Source organism: Microcebus murinus, chromosome 15 (genome assembly GCF_040939455.1).
Source record: "Microcebus murinus isolate Inina chromosome 15, M.murinus_Inina_mat1.0, whole genome shotgun sequence".
Lineage (NCBI taxonomy): Eukaryota > Metazoa > Chordata > Mammalia > Primates > Cheirogaleidae > Microcebus > Microcebus murinus.
In genome coordinates, this window is record NC_134118.1 from 71,182,857 (window position 1) to 71,208,308 (window position 25,452).

The 25,452-nt window shown below is 37.3% G+C and overlaps 1 protein-coding gene across 1 annotated transcript in view; it reads left to right on the forward strand.

Moving 5' to 3' along the window:
• The window catches only part of HPGD (15-hydroxyprostaglandin dehydrogenase), a 29,131-nt gene extending 12,604 nt beyond the window's left edge, over window positions 1-16,527 (forward strand). Inside the window, exons 5-7 of the mRNA XM_012770693.2 lie at window positions 11,042-11,118; window positions 14,099-14,262; window positions 15,422-16,527. Coding sequence (XP_012626147.1) covers window positions 11,042-11,118; window positions 14,099-14,262; window positions 15,422-15,560 — 380 coding nt within the window. The 3' untranslated portion in view covers window positions 15,561-16,527. The remainder of the gene's footprint in view (window positions 1-11,041; window positions 11,119-14,098; window positions 14,263-15,421) is intronic.
• Window positions 16,528-25,452: the final 8,925 nt, after the last annotated feature.

Here is a 25,452-nt window from a genome sequence, read left to right on the forward strand (position 1 = left end):
TGAACCAGTGGTCTGATTCTCAGCATTTTTCTTATTCCTCTAGGAATTATTGTCACATTGTCCTTAAACCACTATAATGCTGCCCAGTGGAGATTAGAATTCTCTGCCAGTGGAGATTTAGAAATCTTCTTTAGACGTTTTCAAAAATAGACTAGCATCTCATTTTCCAGGTTGTTTAAAGTCAAAATGGCATCCCTAAAGCTATTACAAACCTAATTCTATAAATTGTTCAGGGTGATCTGGTTGTTTTTCCTAATATAACATCTACCTATAAATTAGAACACTTCAATTGTGAGGATACAGTGAAAAATGAGAGCACGGGCTGTGCTTGAAGGGGATGTGCACTCCAAAGATGGCCAGATTTTAGGTTCTGAGAGGCTGAAACCCTAAAGGCAAATTGGCGAAGTTAAATATAATAAAATCATTTGAAAAAAATATGTAAATGGATGAGGAATGAACCAGAAACATTTAATATTTACTGAAAAGTTTAAATATTATGAAAAACCTGGGCTGTGATCATGAGATAATTCTGTGGATTCTCTCTTTAAAGCTAAGAGGGTCAACAAAGCTTGGGGAACAGGGAATGCTACCCAGGGAGCCCTTGGCCTGTGTACCCCTGGGGTTGCTGATTTCAGCTTTGGAAGGCTGGACAGCCTCAGGGTTGGATCAATTTAGACTCTGGGAGAGATTCTGTACCATAAGGTGGGGGGGCTTGCTTGTCCCAAGGAGAACAATTAAAGAAATGCAATGTAGCGCTACTGTCTTTTATCCAATTAAAATATTTAAATACATAATAACAGCATGTATTGAGCACCTACTGTTTGCCTGATACAATTTTAAGCACGGTGTATGCATTATCTCATTTAATCCTCACAACAACCCGTGTGAGGTCGATTCTGTAATATCCATTTTGAAGAAGAGGAAACAGGCAGGAGAGCAGAAGTATTTTGCCCGAGCTTTTACACACCCTGTGAGCAGCAGAGCTGGCATACACACGCAAATGCCAGGTACGAGTCTCCTTAAGCTTTGCCACGAGATTATCTACCTTTTCTATCTATGAGTGTCTGTAAATCTCTGTCTCTATCCATGTTTACCTCGGCCTAACAGGGAAGTAAAAGAATCTGAACTCCTATGACTTGAATAAACATTGCAGTTTGCTGTTCTCTTCAGTCCTCATGGACACCACTCTAATCTCATGGCTACAGTATTGAACCTTCAGTGACATCTTGAGCTTTTGCCCCCATTTGACCCTTATCGTAAAGTCCTGAAAATACCTGGGGGGCTTACCAGAGTCACACATCAAGGCAGGCCACTGAGAAGAGCAATTTAAGGCTTATAATTTAATGTCCACTTCACTTTCTTGACTAAGACCTTTGTCATGCTACTCGCCCCTGGGTATTAATTCTCTTCTTACCAATGTCAGATATGGCATTTGGAATCATGTGTGGGTTGTCCTGTCTTCATGCAGATAAAATAATGAATTGATATCCATTCAGTGATAAGATTGTTTTGGTTTTAAATTACTTTTCAGGCACTGTTACAGTGTCATGAGTATCACAGCATTCCAACACTGCTTCTCCCTCTGATTTTCCTCCCAGTAAACAAGGCAGCCCCATTTTAAATGGTTAAGTAGCTTAAGTATGTCTTTGTCCACTCTGCTTGGTTTGTCTCCTTCTCTATTTTCGGAGGTTGTTCTTGGCACCCTGACTTCATAATGCCAGGCTCACACCTGGTACGTTTATACTGCTTCCTTGTTGCCACTGGCCAATATGGAGGTCCCTGCTACCTCCCTGCCCACCCAGGGCTCTCATTAATATGCCTTTGTCTCACAAAAAGTCTTAAAATGAATTGCCTCGTATTTTATCCACTGACCAAGAGCTTCCATTCTTCCCATAAAATTAGTTTGATAAAAAATTCAGGCTATTGTATAAATGTTGGCGTGGATGCGGAGAGAGAGGAACACTCCTACACTGCTGGTGGGACTGCAAACTAGTTCAACCTCTGTGGAAAGCAATATGGAGATACCTTAGAGCGATACAAGTAGATCTACCATTTGATCCTGCAATTCCACTATTGGGCATCTACCCAAAAAGATCAAAAGTCACTTTATGAAAAAGACACCTGCACTCGAATGTTTATAGCAGCACAATTCACCATTGCAAAGTTGTGGAAACGACCCAAGTGCCCATCAATTCATGAGTGGATTAATAAAATGTGGTATATGTACACCACGGAGTACTACTCAGCTTTAAGAAACAATGGTGATATAGCACCTCTTGTATATTCCTGGATACAGCTGGAACCCATTCTACTAAGTGAAGTATCTCAAGAATGGAAAAACAAGCACCACATGTACTCACCAGCAAATTGGTATTAACAGATCAACACCTCAGTGGACATATAGGAATAACATTTATCAGGTGTCAGGCAGGTGGGAGGGGGAGGAGAGGATGGGTATATACAAACACAATGAGTGAGATGTGCAACATTTGGGGGATGGTCACACTTGAGGCTCTGACTCAAGGGGGAGGGGGGCATAGACAATATATGTAACCTTAACACTTGTACCCCCATAATACGCTAATATAAAAAAATAAATAAAAATTCAGTAGTAATGGTAGTAATGTAGTAATGGTAGATGGTAAAAGAGGACCCCTCAGTCAAAATTGTAAGCCTTTGAGTCATAGCATGTAGGAAAAGGTCAGAGGACCTAAAAAATCTTTGAAGATTTATCAAAGTCTAAGCGTGTGTGATGTTTGCTTCCTCTGTGTTTTCCAAACCTTCCTTCCTCACAGACTTTTTCCCCCTATTTTTCCCCATACTGCTCACTCTATTGAAGGAATAGCTTGTGAGTAATATTCAAATATTAATATTCAACTCAACCAGGGCCCATCCTCATGATCTCTTGCATGGATTAAGTGGAGTCCTTCACTGTCATAGCAAAAGCTCGAGTTGGCACACTGGTTTGGGCAGAGAAGTTAATGAACAGTGACCACTGATGCAGACAGAGTATCAGATGCAATTAATAGGTTTAACAAACAGAAAAGCAAAGTGGAGAATGATTCCCCTGAAGATTGAGAGGTAGGCGTGCTCCAGTCTGGAGCTCCAGAAGTTGTTCTGATCATTTTTAAACACATGGACTCATCTATACAAGTTTTTGTTTATAAACATAATGTACAAACATGGACTCATTTCATCACATCCATCCTTAACTATTAAAAAAACAGTTGGAGAGGAACCAAGAAGAATGAAGTCTGGTGTAAGGCAGATAATTAAACAGCTGTGCTCTCCTAAGACATCCCCTAAGAGACAGATGCACTTCTTACATACTTAGTCGCTTCAAACTGAGGGAAAGGAAAAGCAATTGACTGTCATGGGAAAAGGAATCTGCCTACTGATCCTGGTCCCGGGTCTTAGTATTCACTCAGGATTTTCTGTGGCTTAGAAGCAAGTCTCATTTTGTTTTTTGGGTTTTTTTTGTTTTTTTGTTTTTTTTTTATTGTGTCTGACCTTTCAGTGTAAGCATCTTGTGAAAGATACCATGAGAGTCTTATTTACTCAGAATGGAACATTAGAGTCTCAAGAAAAGTCTTGAAAATCATAGAATACTTTTAGTATGTCTTAAATCAGCCTAATGACATATCTACTTGTGCTGTCAGTTTTATATAAAGTAATATAATTAGCTTGTAGTTTGTTAAGGTAGACGTGCTAAAATTACCATTTTAAATAACAAATTCAAGTTAAACATATGTTGAGCACTTGCAGAAATAAACGGGAGATATAAAAATAACTGGGCACACTTTCTGCCTTAAGAGATACATCCGTGTCTCTTATCAAGACGGCAGAACCAAATAATTATCGCGGCATAGATCATCTAAACATAAGCATAACATTTAAGTTGCAAGGCCTTGGGGCTCCAACAGCCTGAAGAATGGACTAGAATATCCGGAAACTTCAAATGAGATAAACCTTCTTTCTTCTCCAGGCCAAGAGTAGTAAAATCACATGTTACCACCCTCTACAGCTGCTCTTGAGATAAGGAAGGGGGCCTACCACATATTTAGCAGCTGCCAAGTTCCAGGCATTGTGGTAAACTATTGGCTGTCTGGTCTCCCCATTTAACTTTTACAAGTCCCTGCAATAGAGGTCGATTTAATTATCTTGAGACTACTTGAAAAATGTGGGCATTAGCAATGGTAATGAAAGCTATTTTATTTTGTCCTATTTTAGCCTATGTCATGAAATGGATGGCCCGTCCCTATGTTGCCTGGATCTTAATTGCTCAGATGCTCACTGTCATGAGTATGTGAGCCACCCTTCCTGCTTAGTCCTGGGCAAAGTTCTCTGTGCCAGTCCATGGAGACGGGTGTCCATTTCATTGCCTTTTGGCTTAAAATAATCAGGAAGACACATATTCGAAGTAATCAGTAGGAATGGTTAAATATTTATAAAGGAGCCTTTTTGAGGAATAGATAAAAGATTAAGGGTTTCTGAGAATGGGAATGAGAGGGCTAGTAGGCAATGAATAGTCGTCCAGGACAGTGCTGCTTAAATTTTAATGTGCCTGGGGACTTTGTCAGATGCAGAATCTGATTCAGTGAGTGGGCCCTGAAATCCTGCTCCCAGGTAACGCTGGTCCTTGGACCACACTTTGAGAAGCCTGCCTCTAGTACGCGTCTGTTCTGTGCGTGGGCAGTGAAGCTCTTCTCAGTTTCCTCGGACCACAGCATAGGCAGTGACCGAACTTCTAGAAAAGATGATTCGGTGGAACACCAGGAGCAACTTTCTGAGAATCAATCACTGCAGAGTGCTGTTGGATTTAGCTTTCTGGAAAGACCTTTACCATAGAAGATGTAGTGGTTTTATGAAAGCTGATGTCGCTTTTTAAATCTCATGTCACACTTTAAAGCATAACTTAATGACAAACATAAGAATGAGGGAAAAAGCAGCATCAGATAAGGTGTTCCCCTGTGTGGACTTCATGAGGAAGCCCACGAGTATCGTTGGTCAGCTTTATACACGAACATAGATAAACAGATTCTCACTAGTTCTCCCTTTTTCCTCGTATTAGAGAAGTGGTGGTTAGAAACAAACAGACGGGTCGGCAATGTCTCTTTTGATTGTAAAGAAAATGTGAAAGAAAAGATCTGGATTCCGGCATTGTAGCGCAGCTGTTGAGTTCCAGGTTACCCTAAGAGGATCAGCGTCCTTAGATTCACAGTTGATTTTCCAAAGTTGAATTTTTTAGCATTTTTATATAGTCCATTTTATATGGTTTCTATCCTTCTAGAAGCAAATATATTTGTAGATTCAGTATATTTGCCATGTCTGATGAAATCTCCTTTTTGCATAAGATCTTTTTTGAGTTTTTATTTTCTACGTGATGTAGAGATTAAAACTGGCTCTTGTAAATATGGGTAAAAAGAATAATTAAGGATAAAGAACTAATGTGGAAGTGGAATTTAAATTTTGTTTTTCTAAATGACTTTATTTGTTCTATTAGGACATATGTAATTTTTAGGTGTTTTATAAATATATATGTAATTATCTAATCAGTTGGTGGTTGTTAAGTGTTATTATCCTGAGTGGTTTTGGAAAATACTTCTTTGTTTTGTGGGTAGAATTTCTCCCCTACTGATTTTATTTTTTTGTAAATTTACAGTCAGGACAGATATAAACTCGCCTCGCTACTAATCAGACTTGCCATACTTTGGAAAGAGCTATTTTGCATCTCTACAAGTAAACTTGCACAATGGTGGGCCTACAATAAGCATTGAAAAATACTATTCTTCACTTTTTTTATACAAGGTGTCCATTTTTAAGCACAAACAAGACATTTCTCACAATGTAAAACAAAACAACATTTCTTTAGAAACTGTTCTCAAGGTCACAATCCTTTGTTTTATTGTTATTGTTCTTAAATCCCTTAACATTGTGACAAAATAATAACCTTGTACTTAAAGTAATTAATTTGCAAGATTTTTTACAAAACTCATATTCATTCCAGCAACTGGTCCTATAGTTATTACACTGGCAAAACTCCCTGTGAAGTGGGATGAAGTGATGTGGCCATTCAACCAGTGAAGTTCCACCCTCCCCCACACCAGGCGGCCTCCCATTGCTTTTACACATTTCAATTGAGTATGTTTAAAATATTCTTTAATTACACTTTGCGCTTAAAAGGCACTAAGCACATAGTTCCTACGTGAATACACTTCTATAAATCCTTTTGATTTAGGATTAGCAGCAGTCCAGAGTTTGCCAAGGTTTGTTCAGAGTTTGCCAAGCTTCAGAAATCAAACCAAGTTAGGACACTGTACCAGATTTGTGGCATTTTAGTGCAACCAATCCATTTTCATTAAAAAATATAATGTGGATGAACAGGTACATGAATCAATAAAATAATAATTTGAGATGTTTCATCTGAAGAGAAAATGTTTAACTTTCTATTTACATAAAAATAATAACAAATAGTAGTGTTTATTATGTGCAAGGCACCATTGTAAGTATTTGACCTACATTAGTTCATTTAAGACCCAGTAGCTACTATGACGGCCCTAGTTCACAGAAGAAAACACTGCAGCACACAGCAGTCCTCTCTAAGGGTGGTGTAGCTCATAGGTCTGGATTTAGGATTTGAGCTCAGCTAGCCTCACACCCAAAGTCCAAACCACTATACTATAATCCCTCTCAGTAAATTGGATTAAAAGGATTAAAAGAACACATTGTTTTAAATAGATTTCATTTTATAGAGCAGTTTTAGGTGCATGGAAAAATGAAGCGAAAAGCATAGAGAATTCCTGTACCTCACTGCCCCACACACGAATAGTCTCCTCACCGTCAGCACCCTCATGGGAGTGGCACATTTGTTATAACCGATGAGCCCACGCTGGCACATCATGTCACCCGAAGTCCAAGGTTTGCATTAGGATTCACTCTTGGTGGTGTACATTCTATAGGTTTGGACAAATGTAGAATGATATGTATCCACCACCATTGTATCAGACAGAATAGTTTCACGGCCCTAAAAGTTTTCCGTGCTCACCCATTCATCCCTCCCTCCCACTAGCCCATGGCAACCACTGATCTTTCTACTGTCTCCATAGTTTTGCCTTTTCCTCAACGCCATAAAGTTGGAATCATGCAATATGTGGCCTTTTCATATTGGCTCATTCACTTGGTAATATGCATTTACATTTCCCCCATGTATTTTCATGGTTTGATAGCTCACATTTTTAAAATGCTGAATAGTACTCCATTGTCTGAATGTACCACAGTTCCTTTATCCATTCACCTACTGAAGCACATCGTGGTTGCTTCCAGTGAATAAAGCTGCTATAAACATCCATGTGCAAGTTTTTGTATAGACAAGTTTTCAGTTCCTTTGGGTAAATGCCAAGGAACTGGATTCTATCATAAAAGTGTATTTACTCTTTTAAGAAACTGCCAACTTGGCTTCCAAGGTAGCTGTACCATTTTGCATTCCCACCAGCAATGAAGCAGATTTCCTGTTGCTCTGCATCTTCACCAGCATTCAGTACCTTCAGTGCTTAGATTTTGGCCATTCTAATTGTTGTATAGTGGAATCTCATTGTTGTCTTAATTTGCAATTCCCTAATGACATATAATGTTGAACATATTTTCATATGCTTATGTGCCATATGTATATCTTCTTTGCTAAGGTGGCTTTTGCCCATTTTTTAATTGAGTCTATTTACTGTTTGTTGGGTTTTAAGGTTTTTGTGTATTTTGGATTACAGTCCTTCACCGATACTTCTTTTGCAGGTGTTTTCTTCTCAGTCCTCGGCATGTCTTCCTAGTTTCTTGATTAAAGGACATTTTTTTTTTTTTTTTTTTGAGACAGAGTCTCGCTTTGTTGTCCAGGCTAGAGTGAGTGCCGTGGCGTCAGCCTAGCTCACAGCAACCTCAAACTCCTGGGCTCGAGTGATCCTTCTGCCTCAGCCTCCCAAGTAGCTGGGACTACAGGCATGTGCCACCATGCCCGGCTAATTTTTTTTTTATATATATATATATATATCAGTTGGCCAATTGATTTCTTTCTATTTATAGTAGAGACAGGGTCTCGCTCTTGCTCAGGCTGGTTTTGAACTCCTGACCTTGAGCAATCCGCCCGCCTCGGCCTCCCAAGAGCTAGGATTACAGGCGTGAGCCACAGCGCCCGGCCTAAAGGACATTTTTATGTGGTTAAATAGTATGAGAAGGAACATTTTAGTAAAATGGTGGTCCTGCCACCAGTTATATGCATTTCAAGTTACTATATTTAAAAGATATTTTCATTATGCTTTACATTTAATGATACTAAACATTTCTAAAATGAATTCACTCCTATTAAACCTTTGTAATTAGCACATACTGTATTTTAACAAAAAAATCTATTAGGAAATATGACCAAAAAATAGCCTAAATCTCCCTCTCTGGAGTTCAAGGCAGGGGGATAGGTCCCTGCTGGAGATCCAGAATTTAAATTTGAGAAGAAAAAGAGAGTGTGTATATGTGTGTGTATTTATGTGTATGTATGTGCATGAGTGTATGTATATGTGCATGTGTGTGCATGCATGTATCTATATGTATGTGTATGTGTATCTGTGTGACACAGAAGGAGAAATTGAGAGAATGAGTGGATAAAATTATCTAGGGAATCTATAGTATATGCAATTCATTCCTTACAGTGGAATACTGTCCAGCATAAAAAAAGGGGGAGGGAATGAGCTATAACATGAATGAATCTCAAAACAATTATCCTGAATGAAATAAATCAGACAAAAAAAGAATTTATAATATATGATGACATTTATGTAAAATTTTAGAAAATGCAAACTGTAATGAGACAAAGCAGGTCAGTGGTAACGGGGGTGAGGATAAGGGCAGAATGAAGGGATTCCCAAGGGGCACAAGGGAACTTTTAGGGTGATTGATATGTTCATTATCTTGACTGTGATCATGGTTTCACGGGTGTATACATATGTCAAAACTTATCAACTTGTATACTTTAAATATATGCAGTTTTATTGTATGTCACTTGTACCTCCATAAAGCTGTAAAAAAAAAAAAACAAAGAAAAAAGTAAGCTTGGTTTCTGAATGTTTGAAATTGATTTATGTAGACTTTGATCTAATATTTGAAAGTGAAAGCAATCCAAGAGTAAACATTTCGCAGGATAGCAGTGAAAATGTCATCAGAATGTTAGATTCATAAAACCAAGTGCCATTTTAAAAATGCAAATAAGTTCTTTCACATTCTGGTTGCATTACAATTCAACCTTTAAAGGAAAACATGTATTTTATGCTTGCTTCTTACCAGACCAACAAAACAGGATTTGATTTATTTCACCTCTGTGACACACCTTGAGCTAGCTATTATAGCTTGAGTTCAGAAGTTCATCACCTTTACATATGTAATAAAATGCATTCCAAATTCCTCTTTGAAAACATTTATGAACAATGTCTTTGTACTTTTTGTGGCTGTGTCAACTAGCTTATCTCTGACTAAGGGTCACACTGTATTTCCTGCAATAGATGAACATCATCCTACAACACTGCCTCTGTCTCATAAACACTTAAAGAACAAAGAGCAACAATGCCTGGCTACACCTATTTATTCCCTTTATTTCATACTCCTAATATACCTGTGTACCTTGTGGAAACATAAATTCTTATTGACTGACACTGACGAACTTAATTAACTTACACATTTTACCTAACCCCCAAACAGAGACAACAACAAGAAAACCAACATGTTATAATACTTTGAGATCACTGGGTAGATGTACTACCTGTGATCTACCATCCCCAGGGATTTAAACTGCTCTTGAGCAAACATACGTTATAAATGAGACCTGGCAGGCACCTGGGGGGTGGTTGAGGTCTGCATTTATTGCTGAACTTTGACACAACGCCCTCAACTGATTGGTGGTGTTCTGGAAATAGTTAGCTGATATGACACGTCTCAGCAGAATAATTTAGCATTATTAGCATGACATTTGATATTAAATATAGCATTATGGTAATCAGGGATCACTGTTTCTTATCTCAGAGAAATCACTAATTTAAAAAGCACTGAAACAAGTTAATCCAAGAAATTAGTTAAAACTGAATATAGAAATGACTAGTTAAATTTGACTGTTGATTAGAGAATTAACAATTATGGGAAATAAGATAGATAATATTTACTACAGTAAAATAGGTTTTTCTTGGCATTTTTTTTTCTTTTTGGGGAGGTTGATCTAGGCAGGAGTTAGAGGGAAAATGATGCTATCTATGTAAGCTATAATACTGCTTTTTTATTCCAGACCATGAATTTAATCAGTTACTTTTGTATATATGTGGAAAATTAAAAATTGAAATATTCTATAATTGATTATATTTCATTGTTGACTACATACTTATGAAAGGAAATAAAAAGGGCCATAAATTTTTATTTCCATATTCCTAAGTCATAGGGCAAGAAGATCTAGGTATCTACTAAAGATTAAAATCAAAAGAAGTTAACTTTTAATTTTCTTAAACTCTTAGAAACATCATTCAAGACAGGTTGCTGACAGGAAACTGTATACAAATTTATTGTAAAGACTAATAATCTCCAAGACCTCTTATGCAATTCAAATTTTTTCAGTCATTTGGAAGCCTTAAAAAATGGAGTATACTTTTTTAAATTCAGACTTAAAAACTGAAAATGAGGTGGTGATATACTAGCTTTAAAGATGATTGTCTTTGTATTTTAGATAACGTTGATTTTTTCTTGACTTTCCAGAAAGCCAGAGAGACACAAAAACTTACATATCACTCTTGGCTATGTTCCTAGGTGTAACTAGCCCACTATAAATGCTGGGCACTATAAGTCGGTGGGGAATAAAACTATGCTATGGCTATTGGGTTTTAGAAAGTTACTGCTTTTATTTTAGTGTATTATTACCCAGATTAATCTTAAATTGAAATGGCCACAAAAATGCTCATTTGCATAGTCAATGGATAAAGTCTCCTTATTTTTTAATCAAATTATTTAAATTTCTTATTTGTTTCAGGACTCATGCCTGTTGCACAGCAGCCTGTTTATTGTGCATCAAAGCATGGCATAATTGGATTCACACGCTCGGCAGCGGTGAGGCTACAACAACTATAATAGCTCTTTTTTCTCTTTGTGTACCTATATTCAACACAAATTCTTTAGAGGGGAATAAATTGAGAATTCAATATATCGGATAAAAGATAGAAAAATAATATACTTCAATCTTTATTATAAAAAAAATAGTTTTAGGATCACATAAAGGACCAAATAAAGAATGGATCATTTTAAAATGAAGTAAATTCTAAATACATATATGTTATTGAAAAATATACTAAGGATAAATATAAGGGGAGATATTCATATAAGGATAAATAATGGGGAGATACTATTTATTTTTAAAATTGACTCCAAATTTAAATATTATTAACTTCTGGCTTTCTTAGATAGAACATGTGAGAGGTTCCAGACATTTCTTGTCACTGGAGATACTGTTGCCACCCAACTAGGTTCATTGGCTGCCCAAGAAGCCAATATGCTGAGTCAGCAGGTGTTAGGGCTGAGACAGAGTCTTTATTCCACATAGTGCTAAGCAGGGAGACCGGAGAATTCTCAAACCCGCCTCCCTGAGAATTCAGGAGACAGGGTTTCTAAGGATAGTTTGGCAGGCAAGGGATTAGGCAATTAGGTTTGTTAATTGGGGCAAAATTATAGCATGTAGAAATCATCTTCTTGTGTTGCTGTAGTCCCTGAGGTCACAATTTCAGTTGAGTCAGTTACTTGATATGGGCTGCTGGTCTGGGTGTGCCAATCGATCCACTGGAATGCGAGGCCTGGAAGATATCTTAAAAACTACCTTTAGGTTTCAAAAAGGTGATGTTATTTGTGGAGAAAGTTAAGAATCTTTATGGCCACCAACTATGGGGAGAAGTTAAGAATCCATATGACCACCAGCTACATGGCTCCAGAGTGGCGATTACAGGGGGACAGTTACTAACTGTTACCATTATTTTTAGTTAGGCCCTTACCACAGTTCTCACCTTGCACCCCATTATTATTTGTTTTGTTTTTTCAAATTTTTTATTCTTTAATATTTTTACTTTTTTTCCCTTCAGTCCTGGCCTAGCGCCCCGTTATTGAAGGGTGGTTTCACTAGGATGGAAGTGAGTGGGAGCTGGAAGGAGGGGGGCCGGGCATTTCCTTGCTAGAGTGGGCCAGCACAGCATCTCCCATGGAGGCCTAGGGTGCAAGGTGTACAGAGCTTAAAACATACTTTAGAACTAATTGACCACATACATTGACAGCATGAGATGAGAATGCTTGCCTTTTTATATGCTTGCCTTTTTGTACTGTAATAACCGAGCAGCCTGGCTAGAGCCCGGCAAGCAAGGGAAGTATACTGAGGTATGACTGGAGATACCAGCAGGAGGCAAACCACCAGTGGCTCATGAGCCAAGATTCTGAGCTTGGGTTTTATTCTAAATGCCCCTATCGAAAGGTCTTTTGCACACAGGAGCAGTAAGATCAGATTTCCATTTTAAGAAGTCCATTCTGCCTGCTACTTGGAAAATGCCTTACAAAGGACATATAGAGAAGAGGAAGGAACAGTTGAGGGGTATGTGAGTGGCTCATCTAGCTGAGACAAGAGAGGGGCCAGAGAGATGAAGAGGAAAATATTAAAAGAAGAAACACTAAGGGACAGAAGAAATAGTGTGTAAATGTTCAATGTTCAATAAAAAAATGAAGATAAGCCGTTCTCACACTCAATTTAAATTGATTGGAAATTATTATTTAATTTGCAAAGACTTAATCTTCAAGTCAACTTTTTATAAACACATAAATATATTACAAAGAAAAGTAAATCCTAAAGACCAGAAATTTTGTATTTAAAATTATAAGACTAGAAACTTCTACAGTCAATTCTCATTATTCACAGTAGTTGTGTTCTATGAAGTCACTTGCAAACACTGGAGTAGGGACTACTGAACAAGGGCTTTTAGGGGTAATACAGGGTTAGGTTCCTGAATGCCTCTGGTTACAGCATTTTGATCAACTGATCAATACATAATCTTGTTTTATGACTATTTCTATTTAAAGATACCTTGTTTATTATCTATTGTATGAAGATTGAACTCATGGCTAAAGCACTTATAACTTAGGCCTGAATGAAGTTTATCTAACACATGTATTTTCTCTAAGGCACATCACAGCCTTCTTAGCTTAGAAATACCACACAGCACTTCTGCACTATGTTTGGGGGCCACTTTCAACAGCAAAATCTCCAAGAAGCACAAAAATTAGAAAAATGTGGCAAGGCAGAGTGTGACAGTCTTGTTTAACCTCAGCACCGTATCTCTCACTACTCTGCCTGTGTCCACAAATGACCACAAAAGCTCCACAAGTATTGGTTTCTGGGGTTACAAACAAATTTTAGCAAGTAAGCCGATTTGCAAACATGTAATCCATGAATAATGAGAATTTACTGTATTTTTATTTTACAAACAGTTCAAATAAAATCAATAAGTTGAAAATTAAGCCAAAGAATACTAGTCTGAAAATACTTCAGTGGTTTTCCAGACAGTGTAGATGAAGAGTTCTTCTGCACTGTCTGGAAAACCATTGAAGTTTGCTTGGAACCAAACCATTGGAATCCATCAAAGTCCTAAAAATTTTCACTGAAAGTATTTTTTAAGCAAATATTCTGTTTTACAAGCACAATCTTGAAAGGAAATTTAGTATATCAATTCTAAGCCTCAGCTGCCTAGTTTCAGGTTCCTGCAGAGTTCAGTAGATAAGAGCAGCTTAGGTAATTAAGTATTTCCAGGATTTGTCCAGTAATACTTTTTAAAAAAATTAATTAGATGAGGTATATTAATGTATTAATTCCTGAAAGTCTCTTTGGGTATGTGTTCTTTTACTATATTTCTGCTTATCCATCATTGTTACATAGTTCGCAGAACAGCTCACTAGTATTTTTTACATCAGAGTGGTTTAAATAGCTTTAATTATCAGTTTGTCCTATGCTGAATGTTTACAAAACTGCTAAAACCTCCAACCTTCTGCTTTCAATTGGCAGATGGCTGCTAATCTTATGAACAGTGGTGTGAGAATGAATGCCATTTGTCCAGGCTTTGTTAACACGCCCATCCTTGAATCCATCGAAAAAGAAGAAAACATGGGACAATATATAGAATATATGGGTCCTATCAAGGCTATGATGAAATACTATGGAATTTTGGAGTAAGTAAAACCATATCTTCCTTATATGATGCATCAAGGTACTATTTAGACAAGCAATAAAAAGTGAAAAAAATAAGCTTCAAAGTTTTGATTTGGTGAACTCTCTGGAAGAAAGTTTTTTTTTCTTAGTTTCTGAATAGAATGTACTTATATGTTATGAATTTAGCTTTGAAATATAGACAATGCCTTGTTAATACTGTCAGCCATAATATTTTTTAAAGGTGATATTTAATCACTATTGAAGGCAATGATATCTTATCTTTATTGCTTAAATTCCAAGCAATATTCAAATATGCTCTTTGTGAAATATGTATGGTTCCATAACTTCAACCATTTTCATAAGACACAACTGATCAATATCCCCCCCCCCCACACACACACACAATGAACCCCGGCTAGAGTGCCGTGGCATCAGCCTAGCTCACAGCAACCTCAAACTCCTGGGCTCAAGCGATCCTCCTGCCTCAGCCTCCTGAGTAGCTGGGACTATAGGCATGCACCACCATGCCTGGCTAATTTTTTCTATTTTTAGTAGAGATGGGGCCTCATTCTTGCTCATGCAAATCTCAAACTCCTGAGCTCAAATGATCCTCCCACCTCAGCCTCCCAGAGTGGTAGGATTACAGGTGTGAGCCACTGCGCCCAGCCACACACAATAGATTAAGTCTGACTTAGGGTAGTTGGGGCTTTCACCATACAGAATATCAAAACAAATTTAGGGACTTCTGAAAGACTTAAATAAAATGGTATGTATGTGTAAGGTACTTAAAACAGCAACTGGTAAAAAAAATAAGATGTTCAATAAATGCTAGCTATACTTCATCCTATTTCTACTCTGATAACATTTTTATCTGGTAAATCTAAGATCTGCTGATATGATAAATGTGAGAAAATTATCACTTTCTCAATGTAAATAATGAATATAAAGCCTTCTTGCCAAAATGGCAGGTTAGACATGGAAATCTATCACTAAATTTGTCATATAATTTAGTTAACTTCTAATTGAATAAAAAAAAAATTAGAGGTAGCAATAGCTTAATGGCATATATTTCCCTATTTCATATTCCAGGTAGTAGATTCTTTAGAAAATAACTTAAGATGAAATGATAAGATACCTCATTGTTTCATTTCAAAATACTAACATTTCCTTTATTTTTAGCCCATCAATGATTGCCAGTGGATTAATAACACTCATTGAAGATGATGCTTTAAATGGCGCTGTTATGAAGATCACAACTTCTAAGGGAATTCATTTTCAAGACTATGATACAACTACACATCTTACAAACACTCAGTGATCAGCCTATATATCATCCATAACTGAAAATAAGCACAAATGACACAGACCATATCATTTGAACATAGCCTTTTAAATGAAATATTAGAGTTTGAAGCTTTCCTTAATGCATTTGATATTGATTTTCTAAATTTTTTGTTAAATATATGGATAAACATTATGAACTATCAAAAATATTGTGTGGGCCAAAGCTAGGTTGTGATCTCTACAGTTTAAAAAATGATCAAAACAAAGGATATTCAAAGAATATTCTGCCTTTCAGAAAATGTATTTAAATCTGTGGTTCGTAAATGTTAATGTTTTCCAGAACATCATTTCAAAGGAGATACTTGAATTGTTATTTAAATCAACCAGATATAAAAAACTCACTTTATATTTTCGCACTTTAAAAGAGGGAAGGCTACTTAACAATGTCAGACGTTTAGTGATAATAACTGTTACTTTTATACCATCATTCAGCTCTTTAAGTGACACATTTAGAGGCCAGTAGATAATAAATTACGGTGTGAATATAACCCAAATGAAAATCTGATGTATGGAAAAATGACAGAAAGTACTTGGTTGAGACTGCTGGTGCACAGTTCAGCCTCCCATCTGGGAAAAACATTTCTTTCCTCCTTGCTTTCTTCAAGAACTTTAATTGACTTCAAAAACCTCAGGAATTAAACTTTTAATAGTTATAGCAATAAATGAATAGTTAGTGCTTCAAAATTTTATATTTAAGATACACTCATGTAGAAGAAACATGCAAATGTACTTTTCTTCCAGATTACTACTTTGTTAATTTGTATCAATTTCAAAAGTACCCACCCTTCAATAAAACTCTTTTACTCTAATTTCCCCATAAGTTACTTAGTCCTCTATGTATAGCTATTGAGGAGATGAAACCAATTTTGCCACAGCTGAAACTGTAAATGTTTTTGTAAATATGCTGAAATTCATAATAAAACAGGTAAAAATAGCTGTAATGTTTTGCCCTTTTTGCTGTTAGGTAGTCTAAGATAGGCTCGTTAAGAGCACCTGCTTTAGGTAACACGCTGCAAGTAATAATTAATGCTAATAACAATGAAAGCATAAGATTTCCAAATCAATCATTTCCTCAAGGAAATACTATATTGACTCACTCTGTTAAATCCAGACCTCCCAGCTTGGAGCAAAATCCTTCTATGTGAGGTTGATAAGGATTTCCTAGAGGTACTGGAGTGTTCTTAACCTCACTCTTTTAATTCTGCCATAAATAACTATTGCCTTTACGTCTAAGGAGTAATTTGAATATGAATAACGTAGTCTAGAGTTTCACACAATGTATTTGACAAACACTAAGAAATGAATTTCAATGAACATCTGATAGAGATAAATTGTAATTAGTCACAAACTTGGCAGTGACCAATCATTGAATAGTATAGATATGTTCAGTCTCGCTTTTCTTAAATATTTTCCCACTGTAATGTAAAGCTATAACTTAAATTTTTCATTTACGGATAATTTTTTGGACTGCAGCCTTCAATATACTCTGTGCTTTGAACTAATTTTTTTAAATCAATAAATTATGTAGACATTTGAAATCAAATACTGAGTAGCACTGAAAAAAAATGTTAAAAACTTATTTTACTTTAAAATGTTTCTTCTATAAATAGTTTTAAATAAATCTATAATGTTATATGATATTTCTGTATACTGCTTGAGAAAAAATTGAGGAGGACACCTTAATTTTCCTTAATTGTATTTTTTAGTGAAAATCCTAATGTAAAGAATATGTACATTTTTCAAATGCATTTTTCTTAATAAACAGAGTTGAGACTCTCAGAACAGCAAAACTAGAAATATGTGAACATTCAAAAAAAGATGAAGAGACTTGATAATGACATTTAAATGTCCAACGAACTTAATTTTCTCATATAAAAATAATTTTAGATAATTGGGTATCATTTGCAAGTGAGCATGTAATGATTTCTGTTTATTTTTCATGTGTACAAATTTAGAATACTGAAGTCTGAAAATGTAAATTTTTAATAAAATTCAAGTTATTTCACATACTGAAGATCATCTGAAGAGTAGTTTTTCTTACACCAGAATTTCAAAAGGAAAGTTTGTTGGTGCATAGGAAAAGATGTCTGCATCTGAGGTCACAGTTTGCATCCTAAGGAATCCATCGCCTTTCCTCTTGTCAGCCTCCCACCTGGGAATGACCTGACTGCCACCCCTCCAGGCTAGCAAAACAAAAACTCGGTTTTGGCAAAAGAGTTCACTGGCCTTTCTTTGGTTATGGGCCCCGCTACTGAGGCAGTCCTTGTGATTAGAGATGGCTTCTTTGCCACCCCCAGAGCTGGGAGAGTTCGGGAGTGGCAGGGGGACAGGAGAGGTGGGCAGGAAATTTACCTGAACCTTGTGGACTGGCTAACAAGGAAAGGGAAAATTTCCAAAAGGAAAAGTGTGCTGTCATTACCAAAAAGTGGGTGAATGATAGCCACTATAGAGGAAGACAAAGATCGGTGATGTCTTAATCCTTTGGACAAGCTTGCATACTGTTGTGGTTCCTATAACATGCCTAGGGCCATGTTTTTCAAACTGTGTGTGCCACACTGGATAGGGTATGATAAAAGAGAAGAAAATGAATAGGAAGTACAGAAGGCATCTCATGCATATATCATTGTACTCATTCTCAATATACAATATATTTCTTATTGTGAATCAGTGGAAAATGTACTTGCTTTGGATTGACTTCAAGCATTGCCTTGAAACTTGCTTTATTTTTGAGTTTCTGCCTATTCTATTATCTTAATTCTATGGTTACATTCAGGCTTATTAGCACCACTTCTAATTCCTCTCACTAAAATCTCACTGTGTATAAATGTCAGCTAACATTAAATTTTATAAGAATCTCTAACTTTAACTTGGAATCATGAAAATATCTTTTAAAGCATCCTAGATTGTCTTAAGAGAAATATGAATTCCCAAAACATGGTGAGTTAATATGTCCGTTCTTTGTATTATCAGATGACTTCTGGGATATTGTGTTTTAGTCTAAGTACCAAATTTTAAGAGGACTTTGGCAATCTGAAATTTGGATTTTATCTTAAGTACAATGCGAGAAACACTCAAAACTTCAAAATACTTGGAATTATTGTCATAAGGAAGACAGAATAGACATAGTGGTCTCCTAGAAACAGAATTATGAACAAGTGGAGGTGAAAGGAATGCAGCATATGGAACCATCAGAATTAGGATGCTCCCAATGAAACACATGTGGCCTGGGAACAGAAAATCACTGCTGATTGAGATGCTGCAGCCAATGCCAGCTAACCATCTCATCTCGGCATAAGTGAAAAGTTGGGTCATATGACCGTTAGAGTTATTTTAACTTCATTTCTATTCTACAGTACGATATGATACCCTTGCAGAAAGTAAATACCACTCATGGCGATATTTCCTTGATCCTAAAGGGTCATTATGATATTCTTGCACTGTTTTTCTTTCTTTTTCTTCTTCTTCTTCTTCTTCTTCTTCTTCTTCTTCTTCTTCTTCTTCTCCTTCTCCTTCTCCTTCTCCTTCTCCTTCTTCTTCTTCTTTTTGGTTCTCATTCTGTTGCTCAGGTTAGAATGCAATGGCATCATCACAGCTCACTGTAACCTCAAACTCCTAGCTTCAAGTGATCCTCCTGTTTCAGCCTCCTGAGTAGTTGGCATCATAGGCAGGCGCCACCACACCCAGCAAGGGTCTCACTCTTGCTCAGGCTGGTCTCCAACTTCTGACCTCAAGCAGTCCTCCCGTCTCAGTCTCCCAAAGTGCCAGGATTACAGGTGTGAGGCACCGCGCCTGGCCTCTTTCTAATTTTTTTTAATGTCTACTTTCTCCCATTTATTTAATACCTTCGGTATTTTGGTAGGAATGTTTCCAGAACTATGTGGCCCTAGCTTGCTACTTCTGCTGCTGCTGCCCATCCTATGGCCACCTACGGGCCTACTCCCAGGCACTGGCAAGGACCTTTTTAAATGAGTCACAGTGGCCACCTAACTTTGAATAAATCCAGTGCTGATTTTATCCAGATTTTGTTACACAAGCCATGTGAAATATTAGTTCATTAATGGCCTGCTCCATTCTTCCTGTCCACAGGGCTAGAGACGGGTAGAGGTTTCTGGGAAGAGAGGATGTTTTGAGCATCAGATAGTCTTCTTAAGTAAATTTCATCGTCCTTATCTGATGACCACTGAACTCTTATGACAACACTTATCTTTCTTGTTGTTTCCTCTTCCTCTATCTTATCAGTGAGGGAATGGTGTAAGTTTATGGGACTAAGGCGAAGACATACCTAGGGTTTTATGGGAGTGAAGGTGTTGAGGTTTGTGGGATTGAGTGAGAAAGTTGGCTCTTTCCAGCACAGGACTTTTTGTTTAATCCCTTTTCTCTGATCCACTTCCACTGCCCAAAGTCAAGTTCTCAGAGCATCTTACAAGTGTTAACGTATTTTCATTTTTTCATAACCACTCTCAATCCTATAGTATCTATCCCAGACAATTAACTCTACATACTATTGTTGGTGTAATCTAATGTACGCCTCTAACCGGATCTCCCCCCAGCTCAAAGCCTCCTGCCTCCAGTTTCCAGAGGCATAAAGTCCAGACCTCCAGCCAGACGCATCAGGGCTTCTCACAACAGGAGCACAATCACCATTCCGGCCTTATCTGGGCTACTCCTGACCAAATTGCTGGCTTCCCCAAATCCCGCCTTGGCTTTGCTTACTCTATTCCCCTTTTATATTCATCTGTAAATCTTCCCCCTTAAAGGGGCTAGGAGAGTGTGCCATGGGATGGTTACAGTGGAATTCCTACAAATGGAAGGAAATGAATAGGAGCTGTGTGGGGAGCAGGAGTTTTAGGGTGAAGATACTAGGAAGAGCTTTGGATGCATCTCAGAGAAATACGGTTTTCATATTTACCCTAGTATAAAAACATGAGGAATAGATTTCTGAATTTAATTTTCTGCATACAGATGTTTGTAATCATTGTTGATTCTGATTCAACTGGATAATGAATATGCTTCTCATATTATGGTCACAGCACCTAAGACAGAGAGGCAGCCCCTGCTGGTCCCCAGTACCTCCTGGTACACAGCAGTGCCTGTTGCTTGCTGGCGGATCTGAGCCGGGTAGGGATGGGGGTTGGTCAGTCGTAATCCAAAGGTCCTGCCTGTCGCAGGACTTCATCTCTGGACAATTGCCCTTTCTTGTGTTCTAAAGCTCCCCAAGTCAGGCGAGAGTGTCACTGGGTTGCTCCTGTATCTCCAAGTCGTTTCACACGCAGCACAACAGAGCAGCCGTGGATCTCTGCTCCCATTGTCCTTACCCGTCCCACTGCGTGCCGCACGCGAGACAGTCCTGTTTCCTGTCGTCCCTGTGAAATATACAAGGCTTGAAGAAAACAAAACAAAGCAGACTATGTGGAGAGCTCCTCACTCATACAGACACAATTTGATGAATACAAAGCCAGAGCAGATAGAAATGGCCGTTTCCAATAAAACTTACTCTTTTAAAAGACTACTCATTTTTAAAGGTTTCTAAGACAAATGTTGGTGGCTTTTTTCCATTTACTTTCTCCTGGCTCCTTAAGTATTTTATAGCAGAGAAAAGGGCTTGAGTCATCCTCACAGTGATTCTCAGTCAGAGGCTTCCTTGTTTGTCTCCATTCCCTTTTTGCAGAAACAAAAACTGGAAAAAATAAAAAAAGGGCAAATGAACCCTTCCTTAAACTTCCCTTTTTTAAACTTATAGTCAAGCAAATCTGCTATATTTCAGCTTATCTGTAACAAATCTTGCTTTAATGATGTTTTAACCTGCATGTGAAAAACTAACAAAATGAAATATTTTTCTGTTCTTCCTTCCCCCACTACCTGAATAGGAAAAGCCTGCTTCACCTGATTATAGTGCATTTTTTATAGTCCAAAATAGTCTTTTCCCCAAATGTAAGAGAAAATTATGAAGAAAGTTAAATAATCTTCTTGGAATATTGTGAATTCCAAGAATATCAATAGATCTGTCTTTAATTATACATACATTTATTGAAAAAGCACCCAACTCCAAGTACAGTACTAAACATCCAAAAAGCCAAAAATTAATACGCCACGTGCCTGCCTTTAGAGAGATCACAGTGTTTGCAAAACCAATATGTAAGAGAAAAAGAAAAAAATCATCTTAATTTCATGTTATAAAGATAGTCATTGATTTATGCGTAAGGCTAATGGGCAATTCAATGGGAACTCTGCCTATGTGGCCAGGGAAGGAGAAGGCTTCATAAAATAGGAGACACCTGAGCAGAGCCTTAAAGGCTTCTTCAGAGTTTGCGAGGAGGACGTTCCAGGGAGAAATACACCTCAGTTAATTCAACAAACTATAATCAGTTCTGTATGAGTCTAGCACAGCACTCACTCAAGGTTGAAAACAAGTACGGAGCATCCTGAGTGTGTTTTAAAAGATTTGCACTTTGTCTTGGCAATGGGAAACCTTTCATGGATGTTAATCAAGAAATGATCTGAACAGGTCTGTGTCTGGAGCTGGTCCAGAATGGAGCCAACAAGGGCGGGCCAGGGAGTCTGGGGGACTAAGTGGAAGACTGTAGCAAAATTCTGTAAGAGAGACGATAGAGGCCTTAATAAATGCAGTAACAGTGGAGATGAAGAGGAAAACACAGACGGGAGCATAATTAGGAAATCAGAATCATCAGTGTCACATTGGAACTGAGCAATAAAAGAGCAGGAGAACTTTGGAACAACTCACAGGTTTTCCAGATGCTATGTGCAAAGCTTTAAAAAACATCAGCAGCATCGTTGATATTTCCTGAAGGCTTACTCTGTTCCAGATACTGTAACAAGAACTTCATTTCAAATCCTGTAACAATTCTATAAATCAGATACTGTTATTATCCAGATAGTAGAAAATGAACAGAGTTTCAACGCCCCTTCGGGAAATCATCGAAATGTAACTGTAATACCTTTAGCTTTGCACTAGAATCACCTTTCAACACATTTTGATATTTATTATTTACTTTCACCATATCCACATAAGGCAGCGGTCAGATACTAAATCTACTTTATTTTAATATATAGGGAAATCGATTGATCTGGGAAAAGAAATGATGGCAGCTCAGCACTAAAATTCTAGGTCTCATCACTTCTAAACTGTACAGATTTTTTTTTCTCTCTCTCTCCTAGAGTTACTATTATTAGAGAAGGTATTGTACTCAGTTTGGCTTTGTACTAATTCACAAATTTCAATTCTGCAAAGAGATTCAAGGGCTCTTGGTTTCAAGTGAAAAAAATCTTACTCTAATTTAAGCAAAATGACGAATTTGCTATAAGGACATCAAGCTGTCTTATAGAACTGAAGAGCAGGAATGCAGCTAATGGCAAGAACAACTGGAACCAGGATCTCCAAACTGTCAGCACTACTTTTGTCTGGTTTATTTGAATCTTCTCTTTCTTCTTGTCTCTGCAGACTAGGGTTTGTCGATGTAAGAATTTTAATTTTTCTGAGGGGATATATATATACAGAGATATAGAGATATACACACACATTCATATATATGTAAATAAAATAAATACTAAATATTTTAATATATAATAGATATATTTTTGCAAGATAAGGATGAACTATAGCTACTGGGATTTTCTTAATATTCCATTTATTACAGTGAAAAGGTCTAAAATTTAGTTTTCCTTTAAGCCCTTAATTTTATTTTATATATGTCTTATAATTCTATTTATAAATTCAATAAAATAATAACAATCACTTTCAAATTGATCTTTGACTACTGTTTGAGGAACTCTGTAGAATTCGCTAAGCAATCAGGTTTCTTACAATTTAATTAATGTAACTGACTTAAATATTTTAGACAGCACTTATAAATATTTGATTTGCTTCTTAGGTGTCTGACCTAATAAACAAAAATTTCCTAGGTACTTAAACCACTCTAGTAAGGCAAACAAATCAAACTCATAACTATGTGAAATCTGAAGTTCTCTCAAGTATCCTGAAACTCTCTACAACCTTAGAAAAATTCTCTAATTTCTTCCAATATAAATAACAAGCCCAAATAAATTTTTCAACTATAATTTAAATTAGAATCAAGGGCCTCAACTGTCAGGTTCTCTAAAAAGCCAGATATGGTCCCCAAGGAGGTCCCCAAGAAGGCCTTCAGTAACTTTCTCATCTCCTGGTATGTATATTCTTATGTAATCCCTTTCCTTTGACTGTGTGCTGGATTTTGTAACTCCCTTCCAGTGAATAGAAGGTATGAGAAATGATATTAGCTCACTTCCAAGATAAGGTTCCAAAGAAACTAGCTTCTGTCTTTGGTGACCTCTCATGTCTCTTCATTGCTTGCTCTGAGGAAGTGAGCAGCCTGGTGAGGTCCCAGGTGGCAAGGAACTGAGTGAGGCCCTCAGTTAAAGACTAAAGCACTCAGTCCAACAGCCCATGAGAAACTGAATCCTACAAACAGCCACGCAAATGAGCTTGACACCAGATCCTTCCCCGGTCAGCCCCAGTCAAGGCCTCGAATGCAGCCTTGGAGAGGTGTGAAGACCGGAATCCAGTGCACCTGTTCCTTGATTCTTCATCCACAGAAACTGAGATAATAAATTTTTATTGTTTTAAGTCAATACATTTTGGGGTAATTTGTTATATACCAATAAATAATATATACATTAAACATTCTAAATATTTTATCACCAAGTGTGAATATATTGCTCTTCCCTTAATACCTGAGTCCTAATACTACGGATGTGATGTACTTAATTATTCCTACATTTAATTCTAAACTTCCCCGAAGGACAATTTTGTTACTCAAATAAAGAACTGGTACTGCCACTTCAGTGTGTGTTGAAAGTGCTTATGTGACTTGGGGCCACGATGACAGACATGGAAGAGGAGGTATACAGACGGATACCTCTCCTGCCTCTGACAACAGGGCACAAGACATTCCTTTACCTACGATTTCCATTTAATTTGAATAAATGGAATTCTGCTATCTAAGGCATTAGCTAACATTTTTCACCTCTTTATTGTATGTTATATTTCTTTCTTGTTGTTCTTGTTTCTTTTTAGATTTACATATCTATTGGAACTTGCATATCTTTTATGACTTACTTTGACTCAAATATCAGACTACTGATGCCTCCTAGCATCTCCTGTCCACAGGGTAGAAAACATGGTCCTAATCACTCCTAACATTTCCACCTTCATATCCACACTCCTGGCATATTAAAAGCCAGGTATGGTGGCACATGCCTGGAACCACGCCAGCTACTGGAGAGGCTGAGGCAGGCAGGCTGCTTAAGCCCAGGAGCTCCTGGCTGCAGTGAGCTATGATTGCACCACTGCACTCCAACCTGGCTTACAGGGTGAGACCACATCTCTGAAAAACAAAAAAGATACTGACTCCCATTTCTCAGTTTCCATTTCTAAAACTGTTATAAGGATATCAGTTGATACATTCTAGGGCCAGCCACTTCACTTCCTAAGCTTGACACGATGGTTTAATTGGCATATAAGTAACTGGAAATATTTTTGCATGTAAGCTCTCTCAGGACTCTAAAATGCAACTTGTTGGACAAAGTTAAAGCAAATAAGGGGTAATTGTACAGATAGGAATTTTAGACACCAAAGGAAGGTAGAATGTAAAGCCTCTGGTAGCAACAAGGTCGGGGTTGGAGCATGACAGCTGTGGGCCTATGTATCACTACCAAGCAAGAAAATAGTTATTTTATGCTTTCTGTCACTTCGGTTGTTCTTATTTAAATATGATCATCTGAAAGTGAGAAAATCAAAGACATTTGCTCCTAGCTTTTTTCCTTCATTTATTTAAAAGAAAACCACTATAATGAAGAAGGAGATATCACAA